The sequence below is a fragment of the Bos indicus x Bos taurus genome, chromosome 6 (genome assembly GCF_003369695.1).
Source record: "Bos indicus x Bos taurus breed Angus x Brahman F1 hybrid chromosome 6, Bos_hybrid_MaternalHap_v2.0, whole genome shotgun sequence".
In the NCBI taxonomy this organism is placed as follows: Eukaryota; Metazoa; Chordata; class Mammalia; order Artiodactyla; family Bovidae; genus Bos; species Bos indicus x Bos taurus.
In genome coordinates, this window is record NC_040081.1 from 99,002,954 (window position 1) to 99,018,528 (window position 15,575).

General features: G+C 39.9%; 1 protein-coding gene across 1 annotated transcript in view; it reads left to right on the forward strand.

The window, feature by feature from the left end:
* Positions 1-15,575, forward strand: part of CDS1 (CDP-diacylglycerol synthase 1) — an 81,215-nt gene that overhangs the window by 34,226 nt on the left and 31,414 nt on the right. The window contains exons 4-5 of the mRNA XM_027544937.1: positions 7,108-7,205; positions 10,809-10,948. Coding sequence (XP_027400738.1) covers positions 7,108-7,205; positions 10,809-10,948 — 238 coding nt within the window. The remainder of the gene's footprint in view (positions 1-7,107; positions 7,206-10,808; positions 10,949-15,575) is intronic.

Genomic DNA, 15,575 nt, shown 5'->3' on the forward strand with positions numbered 1-15,575 from the left:
CAAATCCTGGAGGCCCTTGAGATACTATGTGAAGATGTTCAGAATTTATTTTGTAAAGCAGTGGGGAGCCACTTAAAATTGTAGGGATCATTTGGATTGTTAGTCCTCTTTTGAAGGTAGTTTTGATCAAAGATTATAAACCACCAGTATCCTGGAGGCACTGACTCAAGTTGGTTTGGTGGGTTCCCAGTGACAAAATGACATTATTCTCCAAGCTGAACTATTTGGTGTGATAACAAGGGCCAGAATTTGTGGATAGAGACCAATTCTTAACCATTCTTTTATGACAGCATTGAAAAAACCTTTAAAAACATCCTTGCATGTTTGGATTCTGATTTTTTAAAGAGAGAGTCATAAGCACATTTAAAGTACTTGGGCTTTTTTGTTTTTCTACTATGAAAGGAAAATGCCATTGTATTGCAGGTTATTTCTTTGGTGAGTTTAATCAGAGAATATTAAAGATCTAGTTAAAATACGTTTGCACTGTTATTGCTCTTAGATTTACGGCACATGCATGCACACACATGTACACATGCATTTCTACATGCTTTGTACTTATGATATGTATGTTAAGGAAACATGGGTAGATATATGCATACACACACACTGTTGGTACTCAATCAATACTATCCGTATTTTAAAGTCTTATTTACCTTTATAACCCTAACTGCTGCTGCTGCCAAGTCGCTTCAGTCGTGTCCCACTCTGTGCGACCCCATAGATGGCAGCCCACCAGGCTCTCCCGTCCCTGGGATTCTCCAGGCAAGAACACTGGAGTGGGTTGCCATTTCCTTCTCCAATGCATGAAAGTGAAAAGTGAAAGTGAAGTTGCTCATTCATGTCCAACTCCTAGCGACCCCATGGACTGCAGCCTACCAGGCTCCTCCATCCATGGGATTTTCCAGGCAAGAGTACTGGAGGGGGGTGCCATTGCCTTCTCCAATAACTCTAACCAGGTCCTTTATATTTTGAGAAGTACACATTGTACCTAGCTTGTATTTGTCTTATAATACCAGCATTCAAAAATGACTAATTGAAGAGAGTTTTATTAAAAACTTACATCTAGGAAATGATAGCTACTATTTTAAGATGGAACTCATACTCGCATTCTTTAAAATAAGAGGTTTTTCTCTTCAACCTTCTATTTATAGTGCTTTAATTGTTGTAGTCACAGCTTGGAATCACACTTTCTAAGTGATGCAGTTACTAAAGCATATCTTGTTTAAGAAGGAAATGGGAACATGTGACAGATATAAGAGGTTCCCCATACCCCTTCCTGGAAACTCCCATAATAATTATTTTAATGCACAATTATTTAAATAGTGCATTTCCCATTGTGAGAGTTATAAATGTTTATTAAAATTACTTTGGAAGGACTTCCCTGGTGGTCCAGTGGTTAAGAATCTGCTTTGTAATGCAGGAGACGCAGGTTCGATCCCTAGTCAGGGAACTAAGATCTCACATGCCATGGACCTAATTTAAAAATATTAATAATAAGGTTTCTTTATAAAATTATTTTGGAAAATAAATAATTAAAAAAACACTCCCAATCCCATCATCAGTGACCAAAACTCAATTAATACTGCCATTTGATATATTTCCTTTCATCTTTTTTTCTTTTAAAAAACTGTGGAAGTTTTGGCCACAGCTATCAGAGCAGAAAAAGAAATAAAAGGAATCCAAATTGGAAAAGAAGAAGTAAAACTCTCACTATTTGCAGATGACATGATCCTCTACATAGAAAACCCTAAAGATTCCACCAGAAAATCACTAGAAATAATCAATGACTATAGTAAAGTTGCAGGATATAAAATCAACACACAGAAATCCCTTGCATTCCTATACACTAATAATGAGAAAACAGAGAGAGAAATTAAGGAAACAATTCCATTCACCATTGCAACGGAAAGAATAAAATACTTAGGAATATATCTACCTAAAGAAACTAAAGACCTATATATAGAAAACTATAAAACACTGGTGAAAGAAATCAAAGAGGACACTAATAGATGGAGAAATATACCATGTTCATGGATTGGAAGAATCAATATAGTGAAAATGAGTATACTACCCAAAGCAATTTATAGATTCAACACAATCCCTATCAAGCTACCAACAGTATTCTTCACAGAACTAGAACAAATAATTTCACAATTTGTATGGAAAAACAAAAAACCTCGAATAGCCAAATCGATCTTGAGAAAGAAGAATGGAACTGGAGGAATCAACCTACCTGACTTCAGGCTCTACTACAAAGCCACAGTTATCAAGACAGTATGGTACTGGCACAAAGACAGAAATATAGATCAATGGAATAAAATAGAAAGCCCAGAGATAAATCCACGCACATATGGACACCTTATCTTTGACAAAGGAGGCAAGAATATACAATGGATTAAAGACAATCTCTTTAACAAGTGGTGCTGGGAAAACTGGTCAACCACTTGTAAAAGAATGAAACTAGACCACTTTCTAACACCATACACAAAAATAAACTCAAAATGGATTAAAGATCTCAACGTAAGACCAGAAACTATAAAACTCCTAGAGGAGAACATAGGCAAAACACTCTCTGACATACATCACAGCAGGATCCTCTATGACCCACCTCCCAGAATATTGGAAATAAAAGCAAAAATAAACAAATGGGACCTAATTAACCTTAAAAGCTTCTGCACATCAAAGGAAACTATTAGCAAGGTGAAAAGACAGCCTTCAGAATGGGAGAAAATAATAGCAAATGAAGCAACTGACAAACAACTAATCTCAAAAATATACAAGCAACTCCTACAGCTCAACTCCAGAAAAATAAACGACCCAATCAAAAAATGGGCCAAAGAACTAAATAGACATTTCTCCAAAGAAGACATACAGATGGCTAACAAACACATGAAAAGATGCTCAACATCACTCATTATCAGAGAAATGCAAATCAAAACCACTATGAGGTACCATTTCACGCCAGTCAGAATGGCTGCGATCCAAAAGTCTACAAATAATAAATGCTGGAGAGGGTGTGGAGAAAAGGGAACCCTCTTACACTGTTGGTGGGAATGCAAACTAGTACAGCCACTATGGAGAACAGTGTGGAGATTCCTTAAAAAACTGGAAATAGAACTGCCTTATGATCCAGCAATCCCACTGCTGGGCATACACACTGAGGAAACCAGAAGGGAAAGAGACACGTGTACCCCAATGTTCATTGCAGCACTGTTTATAATAGCCAGGACATGGAAGCAACCTAGATGTCCATCAGCAGATGAATGGATAAGAAAGCAGTGGTACATATACACAATGGAGTATTACTCAGCCATTAAAAAGAATACATTTGAATCAGTTCTAATGAGGTGGATGAAACTGGAGCCTATTATACAGAGTGAAGTAAGCCAGAAGGAAAAACATAAATACAGTATACTAACACATATATATGGAATTTAGGAAGATGGTAACAATAACCCGGTGTACGAGACAGCAAAAGAGACACTGATGTATAGAACAGTCTTATGGACTCTGTGGGAGAGGGAGAGGGTGGGAAGATTTGGGAGAATGACATTGAAACATGTAAAATATCATGTAAGAAACAAGTTGCCAGTCCAGGTTCGATACACGATACTGGATGCTTGGGGCTGATGCACTGGGACGACCCAGAGGGAGGGTATGGGGAGGGAGGAGGGAGGAGGGTTCAGGATGGGGAACACATGTATACCTGTGGCGTTTTTTAAAATCATTAAAAAAAGATTAATAAGAAAAAAAAAAAAAACCATGATTGTAATTGTATGTAATGTGACTAAATGCTGTATCCTTTTTAAACTAAATATTGAATGTTTTGTGTTGCTCCATAGTCCTTGTAACCATTAGCTTTAATACCTTCATCTACTCAGTGGAATGCAGTACATCATAAGTTATTTAAAGCAATCAATGCGTTATTTTTAGACATTCCAGTTATATTCTGGTTTTTCTTTATTGTGAATAATTTTATCCTGAGCATATTAAAATGTAAAGCTTTTTCATATGCAGGGCTATTTTCTTCAAACAGATTCCCAGAGTGAAAATAAGCACTGTAATTTGGATAACCCATAGGAGGTACCATAGTTCAAACTCAGCATATCCCAATCTGAGCTTGTGTTCTGTCGCTAGCCGTTCTGCATACCCCTGTCTCCCTCTCAAGCCTTCCCTGGTATCACCCTGTGTTCTCTCTCTCTTAGCCCCTCTGTTTCCTCAACCACCAAATCCAGTCAGTTCTACCTCCTTGGTGTATCTGATTTCCTGTACTCCGTCGTCTTCTGCCACTCATCCACACCCTCTGGGTGGTAGTATCCTACCTGCCTTGCTGTCTCTTTTCTTGCTGCTTCTCCCATCAGCTCTTTCCACTTGTTAACCCAGACACCCAGGTCTGATCATGTCCTTTCACGATCAGCACCAGCTCCTTTGCTCAGCCCTTCATGCTGTCTCCTGTGATGCTGTGACCAGACCATCTCTCTCTACTCATCCCAGCGTCGTGTTCCAGCATCTCTGGACTGCTTCTAGCTCCCTGCACACCCTCCTCCTCTCCCGTGTACGTGGCTCTGTGTGTCCCCCTCCTTCACCCCAGCCGGCCCCTCCCCACCTCCCCACAGGTTTCCACGTCTGCCTGTGCTTGTATCCGCGTGGCTGTTTGCACATGGTACTGCAGTTGTGTGTGTTCTCCCTGAAAGACTATTCCTCTCTGAGAACAAAAATCCTATGTTATTTCTCTGAATCTTCAATAACTAACTAACGAGAGTGGTGGTGGTGTTTGGTTGCTGAGTTGTGTCCTACTCTTTGACCCCATGGACTGTAGCCTGCCAGGCTCCTCTGTCCATGGGATTTCCCAGGCAAGAATACTAGAGTTGGTTGCCATTTCCTTCTCTAGGGGATCTTTCCAACCCCCGGCTAGAACCCACATCTCCTGGACTGGCCGGTGGTTTTTTTTTTGCTGCTGAGTGACCAGGGAAGCCCAGAGTAGCAGAGTAAACACTTATGTATCAGTTGTTTTCTAATGCTCTTAGCACATTAATTGGGCCAACAGAGGCCTATTGGTGCATCGCTACCTGTATTGGTGGCATGGAGTATTAGTTTCTGTGTGGTCACCCAGTTCTTACTCTATTTTGAATTCTCTGTTTTCTGTTTTCCCAGCACTACCATATTAATTCTGTTGATAAGCTGTAAGTGACAACTATATACATATATGTGTGTGATATTAAAAATTCTTTTTTTCTTCTTTCAGTGAAACTCCATATATAGACCTGATGGTTGTTCTTGAACAAGTGTATTCATAGAAATTGCATGAGTGCACTTGATATTTTAAAAGCTCTTGGTTCTATAAATAGCATAGCTTTGCCATTTTACCAGCATTGAGTATTGTCCCTGTTCTGTGATTATTTTTGTTAAAAAAAAAAAGACTTGATAATATATACAAAGGTGATTTGAAGGACGGTATTTAGATTTCCCCTTGTGTTTATAACACATTTATAACTTTTTCTTAAAAAGAATTATTTATAGTAATTTGGCATAATATCTTCTTGCCAAGGGGACACAATTATTTTTTTAAGTATGTCATTGGACATGTAATAGGTATAGTGGGGAAAAATAGCCTAAGACTATCCTGGGCGGTAGGTTTGGGAAAGCTGATTTGTGGTGATCTTAAAAAGAAATCCCAAAGTGTACTCTTTAGCGGAGTTTGGTTAGTTCTTTCTGGAAAGGCCCAGATAGTAGTATTTTAGGCTTTAAGGAGCCACATGTGTCTCCATCATATCATCTTTGGGTTTTGTTTTTAACTGTTTAAAGATATAAAGTCCACTCTTAGCTCCAGGGCTGTACAAAAACAAGCCCTTGGGTAGATTCTCTAGAGGTGGGAAAAGTTAGTCTGCTATACTGACAAAGGTTTGGATCTCTTAGTTTCTGGTGATGAGTGTTCAGCTTGCCATTTGCTCTTTGAGTCTTGGAATTGACTTAAGCCAACTGGTTATGATGCTATCAGATCAGATCAGATCAGTCGCTCAGTCGTGTCCGACTCTTTGCAACCCCATGAATCGCAGCACGCCAGGCCTCCCTGTCCATCACCAACTCCCGGAGTTCAATGAGACTCACATAAGTTACCTTTATCTAGATTGCTGGACGCAGCAGTTTGAGGGACTGCTGCATAGACCATCAAAAAGGGATTCATGAATATAAACCCATTTATTCAGCATGTGTGGGGCTTCCCTGGTGGTTCAGATGGTAAAGAATCTACCTGCAATGAAGGAGACCTGGGTTCAACCCCTGGATTGGGAAGATCCCTTGGAAAAGGGAATGGCTACCCACTCTAGTATTCTTGCCTGGAAAATTCCATAGACAGAGGAGCCTGGAGGGCTACAGTCCATGGGGTCGCAAAGAGTCAGACATGACTGAGCGACTTTCACTTACTTGGCATGTGTATTGGAAACTGCAGACAGAACTGCATAGACTTACTTGACTGGCCATTGGGGCTGCAGATGTCGAAGGCTGCTTATAATATGTCAAGGAAGCACTGCTTGGGTTGATCAGAGATGTGTGTTGCTGGCTGAGGGAGAGTTGGCATGGTGGGAAGAATGAAAATCTCTTGCCAAACCCCTGAGTGACTCAGTAAGGATATTTTAGCCATTTGTCCTGATAGTATCTTTATCCTTGGCAAGAATACCAACTTGTTAAAAATAAACGTATGCAAGGAAATTTTCACATAGGATCATTTTCCTAGGATAACTCAAGAAACAAAATCGACAGAAAAAGCCACCCAACTTCAAGAAATGAAGCAGTAATGAGGGATTGATTAAGCCTGGTTAACTGTGACCCCAGCCAGACTATACCTTTCAAATTCTAAAGTATGGTGCCACCTCGTACCTTGGGAAGGATCTCTCAAACATTATGAATAAAACATTGTTTTGCTTACCTCTTTGGGACATCACTTGATTATAGAGAAGTTGAATATTGAATTTTTGCTGATGAGCTTTAGAATAACTGAAAGTGGGTAGCTGAAGATTTTTAAAATACATGTGACAAGTTACTTATTAAATAATTAAGCATAAATATAGATATTAGGAGCTGTTTGTTAATGTTTTCTCTTGGTTTCAGGTTCTAAGCATCCAAGTGAAATGCTTCCATGAAATCATCACCATAGGTTACAGAGTCTACCATTCTTATGACTTACCTTGGTTTAGAACACTAAGTTGGTAAGTGACTTACAACTGTTTCAGATATGAAAATCCTATTCTTTTCTAAAGTTGGTAAGGAAGCATCCTTACCAGTCAATATCCACCCAGTTGACCTTATAGATTGAGTATAAAGAAATATAAATAAAAAGAATGCAATTGAATGTTGAAAGAATAAAATCACCGTTAACTTTCCATTTCAACATGACTATTTTCAGATTTCATCTTTCACTCTGAGTACAGAGTGACTGACTTATATTGCATATACACACTATTTTTGTCCTCCTTTTAAAAACCTCAGTACTATATTGGACACATGTTTATACTCTTTATAATTACAATGTTAACAGAAAGTTTCATTTTGTGAAATGTTAAAAATATGTTAGTCTTTTGGTTTATTTCCCCTCAGTTGACATGAGACCATACACACAACCTGATATTTCTACAAAGACTGGAAGATGAGATATGAAAATAGTTGTGGGTTTTCTTTTTGTTTTTCTTTTTTGAGTGACAAGTTGATTCAGGAGAGGAAAGCCCAAGCTGCGTGTCTGTCTCCCTCCTCCCCTCCCCACCTCACCCCTGCAGACTGGCCTGTGCTGTGCTGGGTTGCTCAGTCCTGTCCGACTCCTAGCGACCCCATGGACTGTAGCCCACCAGGCTCCTCTGTCCATGGGGATTCTCCAGGCAGGAATACTGGAGTGGGTTGCCATGCCCTCCTCCAGGGGATCTTCCCATCCCAGGGATCGAAGCCAGGTCTCCAGCATTGCAGGCAGGTTCTTACCATCTGAGCACCAGGGCAGGTAGGCAGACTGGCCTACCTTCTCCAAAGCCCCCATGGGCCTGGGGCAGGGGGAGGGAGCAAGGCAGTGAGAGGATGGATGACCTTACCTTTGCTGCTCCTGGCTTGGTCTCCTGAAGGCCCCAGGATCTCTGACATGCAGCAAGGAGGGTTGTCAGAGGGAAGAAGAAGGCTCTGATAGGGTCAGTGTGTAAGGCACGCTGCTAAACATTTCAGGGCAGTTGCCAGCCCCTGAAACATTACATATAAAATTATTCTATGTAGAAAATAGTGCATGTAAAATTAGTAAATAAGAATCACCAATTTTAATATTTAATATTTTATATATTTTTAAGTTTTTTCAGGTTTCTTAGTTATCAGGACCTTGACCATGAAACACGATAATATGATAGTTCATAATTAACAATCCATGTCTTTGAATATATCAGTAGTTGTTTGATTAGTATCAGTGTCTTTTTAAGACAGGCATCACCTTTTGTGTTTACAGTAGTCAAAAACAATTTCTTGGTTTTATGAACACCTAATTTTTCCTTCTGGAAAGTTTCTTCATGAGTGAGTGGCACTGTGTACAGGGAATGTTAGGTAGATTAAGTATTAATTGTTCAGTCACTCAGTCGTGTACACCTCTTTGCAACCCATGGACTGCAGCATGACAGGCTTCCCTGTCCTTCACCATCTCCTGGAGTTTGCTCAAACTCATGTCCATTGAGTCAGTGATGCCATCCAATTATGTCATCCTTTGTCTTCCCTTTCTCCTGTCCTCAATCTTTCCCAGCGTCAGGGTCTTTTCCAATGAGTCAACTCTTCGCATCAGGTGGCCAAAGTATTAGAACTTCAGCTTAATCATCAGGCCTTCCAATGAATGTTAAAGTAGTTGGAGAGTAGTTAACCCATGCAGGAATGATTTTAAGTGTAAGGGGGGAAAAAAGTAGGTCAAGATGGGCTCCAGTGATTGTAGAGGCTTCACGGAGAAGGTGACAGAGAGTGTTACTAGAAATGAAGACAGGCTTTGGATGGAGAAGGGTGTTTTAGGCTGGGGAAGCAGCACCATCAGGTTCTAGATGGGGGACAGAGGAGGCACCTGCCACAGGTCGGGAGATCTCCTTGGCTCTCCCGAGTGGGAGGGAATAGTGGCCCAAAAGTTGGACTGGTGTGGGACTTTCTGGCGGTCCAGTGGTTAGGACTGTAGGCTTCCAGTGCAGAGGACATGAGTTCAATCCCTGTTTGGGGAACTAAGATCCCACATGCACAGGGGCATGGTCAAAAACAAAACAGTTGGTTTGATGGCTAGATAGGCCTTGATAGCCTTACAGAGGCGTCACAATTTCCGTATAGGAGAGAGAGACATGGTAATGTGGAAACGTGATGTGCTTCCCTTTGGGGACAGTGGGGTCTGATTCTATTCATGAGGATCAGAGGGAACTGCCACCCCTCTCCTCTTTTGCTGCTGCCTGGGACACGGTCTTTCTAAGGCAGAGTCTGGGAGGAACCCTGAGGCAGTGTTTCTCGGCATGTTTTCCTGGCTTACATACACTCCCATCAGCAAAGTCTTGTGGGTTCGACTTCTGCCGGGGCAAAGGGATAAGCCAGCGCTGGGAAAAGGAATAGGCCATTCATAAAGTTTTTTTTTTCAAATTTTACATTCTCCATTTTATTTTATTTTTTTTTATTTTATTTATTTTAATTGGAGGCCAATTACTTTATAATATCGTAGTGGTTTTTGCCATACATTGACATGAATCAGCCATGGGTGTACATGTGTTCCCTATTTTTAAAGTTTTTCCCCAGAGATTTTTACTTGCAGCTAGCTCCCAACCCCCACTGCTGCCTTTTTGAGTCACTTATTCAACTAGAGTCCATCTGGAGCATTGAGAAAAGGGGACAAGACCCAGTGTGGGCAGGACAGAGTGGGAGGTGAGAGGTGAAATTACTTCTTCCCTCTTTTCCCATTGGTCTTCCTTAGGGCAGGCGGGAGTTTGGCTTAGGAGCTCTACTGTTAAAAAGCATTAGCGGGGCTTCGCTGGTGGTTCAGTGGTGGAGGCTTTGGCTTCCATGCAGGGGGTACAGGCTCAGTCCCTGGTCGGGGTGCACTAAGATCCCATGTCCTTGCGGCCAAAAACTAAAACATAAAAAAATGAAGCAAAATTGTAACAAATGCAATAAAGACTTTTAAAAAAATGGCCAATAAAAAAATATTAAAAACAAAGCATTAGGGAGATGTTGGAAATGCATTTTCATTATAAACTTAATTCTGTGTGTGTGTGTGTGTGTGTGTGTAGTATTTTCTACACTGTTTCCTAATTTTCTGTCTCTGGCATTAGATTTTGAGCTAAATAAAGGCATGAACCACTCAGTACATTTTTGTTCACTGGTAAGTTTGGAATTCGGAGAAGGCAGTGGCACCCCACTCCAGTACTCTTGCCTGGCAAATCCCATGGAAGGAGGAGCCTGGTAGGCTGCAGTCCACGGGGTCGCTAGGAGTCAGACACGACTTCACTTTCACTTTTCACTTTCATGCATTGGAGAAGGAAATGGCAACCCACTCCAGTGTTCTTGCCTGGAGAATCCCAGGGACGGGGGAGCCTGGTGGGCTGCTGTCTATGGGGTCACACAGAGACATGACTGAAACGACTTAGCAGCAGCAGCAGCAAGTTTGAAATTAAGTTTAAAATAGGGGGAAAAAAGCGTTTTGGTGGAATATATCATGAACTTATGTTCAAACTTAGTTTTGATCTCTGTCATCATCAAAAGTAGAAAATAGTTTTGTTGAGTTTGAGGGGGAAAATGTTTCAAATATAAAGAAGCTAATTGTTTTAACATTACAGGTACTTTCTATTGTGTGTGAACTACTTTTTCTATGGAGAGACTGTGGCTGATTATTTTGCTACATTTGTTCAAAGAGAAGAGCAACTTCAGTTCCTCATTCGCTACCACAGATTTATATCATTTGCCCTGTATCTGGCAGGTAAGTTAAGGAAAAGACTGCATTGATTTGTAGCCAGTATATGTCACATGCTTGTTTTTATTTATGTTAAACTGTAACATCCTTTTTTGGTTACATTTTAATCCACCTTCTCTTTTTAAATGTCTCATATATACTACTACTTTCATCACAGTTTAAATAAACTGCAGTTACTCCCTAATGGTGTTTAAAAAAAGTACTTGGTGGCTGAAAGAAAGTACTTGCTTAGTAGTCTATCTATATATTTGAAAATTTTCTTTGTAAATTATAGTAAAAGAACTTTAAGCATATGGATTATTTACCAAGTAATGATATAATTTACAAAGAAACTTACATATATATATTGCTTTATTTGTTCCTAGGAAATAGTTTTATATAGAATTAATCAGGGTAGTTAGTTTTCCTGACATTTTTTATTATATAGTCATTTATATATAAATATATATATATTTGTTTATAGTAGGCTATCACATTTTTGTGATTTTAGATTAAGAATCAGATACTTAGGATAACATTAGAATTAACAGATTTGTGGCTGTCCAGTAGTTAGGCTCCATACTTCCACCACAGGGGGCCCAGGTTTGATCCTTGGTCAGGGAACTAAGATCTCAAAAGCCATGCAGCATGGCCAAAAAAACACAACAAACCAGATTTGTTTTCCATCGAAGTTGACCAATTATAAAAGAAATTTCTTAAGAAATTGATTTAGATATGTACTTTAATAAAAATTATCTATTATTTTTATTTGACTTTACTGGATCTTAGTTGGAGCATGTGAGATCTAGTTCCCGAACCAGAGATTGAACCTGGGCCCTTTGCATTGGGAACACGGAATCTTAGCCACTGGACCACCAGGGAAGTCCCTAGATATGTACTTGTAAAAAGTCAGATTTCCAGTATGAATCCTGGTTCCACCGCTTACATGCTGAATAAACTTTGGGAAATGTAATTAACTAATCTGTGTCTTAGTTTCTTTGCAAAGCACTTAGAGCAGTACCTGGTGCTATATAAATATTGAATATTATCATTATTTTCACTTTTAAAGGCAGAAATGAAATTTGTTTGTGAGTTTTCTCTTTAGCTCTTAATGGTTACTATTTTAGCTCTTAGGGGTTTCCTCATAAATAAATTCTTCTCTAGTTAGTACAATTTTGGAAACTTCATACAATATGGATGACTCCTTTCCATTTCTCATTAAACAAAAAAATATACAGTGTGTGTGGGAAAGTCAGTCCTTTAAAAGTATGTCATTTTGATTCAATAATTAAAATACATTCTTTTTTATAGCTGAGTAATATTCAGTTGTATACATGTAACACAATTTCTGTATCCATTCATCTGTAGGTGGACATCAGGGTTGCTTCCGTGTCCCAGCTATTGTAAATAGAGCTATAATGAACATCGGAGTACATGTGTCTCTTTCAATTATAGTTTTCTCAGCTTTTATGCTCAGTAGTGAGATTATTGGGTCATATGGTAGATCTGTTCCTAGTTTTCTAAGGAATCTCCATATTGTTCTCCATAATGACTATCCATTTACATTCCCACCAGCGATGAAAGAGGGTCCTCCTGCACTTACTGTTTGCAGAATTTTTTAACGATGGCCATTCTGACCTGTGTGAGGTGATACCTCATTGTAGTTTTGATTTGCAGTTCTCTGATAATGAATGATGTTGAGCATCTTTTTATGTGTTTGTTCATCATCTGTATGCCTTCTTTGGAGAAATGTCTGTGTAGGTCTTCCGAACATTTTTTGATTGGGTTTGTTTTTCTGGTTTTGAGCTGCATGAGCTGCTTGTGTATTTTGGAGATTAATCCAGTTGTTTCCCTTGCAGTTATTTTTTCCCATTCTGAAGGTTGTCTTTTAATCTTTTTGTTGTTTCCTTTGCTCTGCAACTTGTTTCTTTTTGTAATATTGTATACATGATACCCTCTCAACTAATTCTTTACAGTCATTGTTAACCTTCATCCCCTTATTTCTATCAGTATTTGTTTGTTTTTCTAACTGATTTCTATCATTGGCATAGCTTACCATTGCTCTCTTATAGAATCACAGAAAGTCATCATTGTCATTCTTTCAACAAACACTCGAGTGCTTTCCAAGTGCCAGTGCTGTGCATGGTGTTGAGGATACAAAGGGGAACAGGCTTTTAGTGTGCCTACCAGGGTGTGGCAACTGCTGAGACATGTGTCCCCTCGTTCATTGCTGGAATGTGAACAAGGATCTCTAAGACCACGAAGAAAGGGAAGGAGGGCCTTGCTTTACTGGGGCAGGAAGGCCATTGAAGGCCTTGGAGAAGAGATGATTGTTGTTCAGTCGCTAAATCATGTCTGACTCTTTGTGAGCTCATGGACTGCGGTGCTCCAGGCTCCCCTGTCCTTCACTATCTCCCAGAGTTTGCTCAAACTCATGTCCATTGAGTTGGTGATGCTATCTAACCATCTCATGCTCTGCCATCCCCTTTTCCTTTTGCCTTCAGTCTTTGAGGGGGAAGTGGCAAGCCACCTCAGTATTCTTGCTCTGAGAATCCCATGAACAGTATAAAGAGATGATCAGTGTCATGAAAAGCAAAGAACAAGCAGGTGTTTGCCAGGTGGAGGGTGGGAAAGGGCATTCCAGGTAGAGGAAACAGCTGTGCCGTCTTGGGAATGAGAGTGGCATGTTCGGGACCCATGGGAGGTACTGAAGGGTGTACAGTAGACAGGCGCCCCATCTTGAGGAGCCTTGTGTATGATAGGAAGACTTTGGGCTTTATTCCTAGGAAACTACTGGAGGATTTCAAGCTAAGAGAAAATGTAACCAGGTTTGTAATTCAATGAATGGTGAGTGGGAGACATTAATAGAGTGACAAGACAGGAAACTGTTGCTTTAATTCATACTAAATATAATATATGCCTGAGTCATTCACCTTTATATTAATACTAAGAGAGTCATAAATTTTTTTTAAAATTGTGCTTTTAAAAAATAAAATCTGGACTATTATTGATGTGGAAAAAAAAATTATGGGACTTCACTGGTGGTCCAGTAGTTAAGACTGCTTCCTCTGCAGGGAGTGGAGGTTCAATTTCTGGTCAGGGACTAGGATCCCACCTGCTGTGTGGTATGGCCAAAAAATTAAAAAAAAAAAAATTTTTTTTTTAATGCTAAGGGCTGATTTTAGAACCAACTGCTGTTTATGACAGTCTATGAAAAATTGCTTTTATATCCTAAATTATTGGCTTAAAATGTACTTTTTGTTGCGATAATTATGTATTTTCATGCAGTTGTAAGAAATAAGACAGGATGCCTTATGCACTTTTCCCAGTTTCCACCAGTGATAATACTTTGAAAGATTACAGTGTAAGATCACACAAGGATATTGACATTATGAAAGTCTTAAAAATGTACTTTTAAAACATGGTTTTTCAAATTGAAGTATAGTTGATTTGCAGTGTTGTGTTAATTTCTAGTGTACAGTAAAGTGATTCATGTGTACTTTTTCATGTGCTTTTCCAGCTTGGTTTCTTACAGGATATTAGAGTTCCCTGTGCCATAGAGCAGGCCCTTGTTGCCTTTATCTGTTTTACGTATAGTAAACTGTATCTGCTCATCCCCAAATCCTAATTTATCCCTTCCCCACCCCTTTTCCCTTTTGGTAATTGTAAATTTGTCTTCTGTGCTTCTGAGTGTCAGTTCAGTTCAGTCGCTCAGTCGTGTCCGACTCTTTGCGACCCCATGGACTGCAGCAGGCCAGGCCTCCCTGTCCATCATTAACTCCTGGAGCTTACTCAAATTTATGTCCATCGAGTCGGTGATGCCATCCAGCCATCTCATTCTCGGTCGTTGCCTTCTCCTGCCTTCAATCTTTGCCAGCATCAGGGTCTTTTCCAATGAGTCAGTTCTTCACACCAGGTGGCCAAAGTTGGAGCTTCTGCTTCGGCATCAGTCCCTCCAATGAATATTCAGCACTGTTTCCTTTAGGATTGACTGGTTGGATCTCCTTGCAGTCCAAGGGACTCTCATGAGGCTGCGCCAACACTCACAGTTCAAAAGCATCAATTCTTCAATGCTCAGCTTCTTTATGGTCCAACTTTCACATCTATACATGACCACTGAAAAAACCATAGCTTTGACTATATGGACTTTTGTTGGCAAAGTAATGTCTGCTTTTTAGTATGCTGTCTAGGTTTATCATAGCTTTTCTTCCAAGGAGCAAGCATCTTTTCATTTCATGGCTGCAGTCACCATCTGCAGTCACCATCTGCAGTGATTTTGGAGCCCAGGAAAATAAAATCTCTCACTGTTTCCTTTGTTGTCCCCACCTATTTGCCATGAAGTGGTGGGACCGGATGCCATGATCTTAGTTTTCTGAATGTTGAGTTTTAAGCCAACTTTTTCACTCTCCTCTTTTACTTTCATCAAGAGGCTCTTCAGTTTCTCTTCGCTTTCTGCCATAAGGGTGGTGTCATCTGCATATCTGAGGTTATTGATATTTCTGCCAGCAATCTTGAATCCAGCTTGTGCTTCATCCAGCCCAGTATTTTGCATGATGTACTCTGCATATAAGTTAAATAAGCAGGGTGACAGTATACAGCCTTGATGGACTCCTTTCCCAATTTGGAACCAGTCTGTTGGTCCATGTCCAGTTCT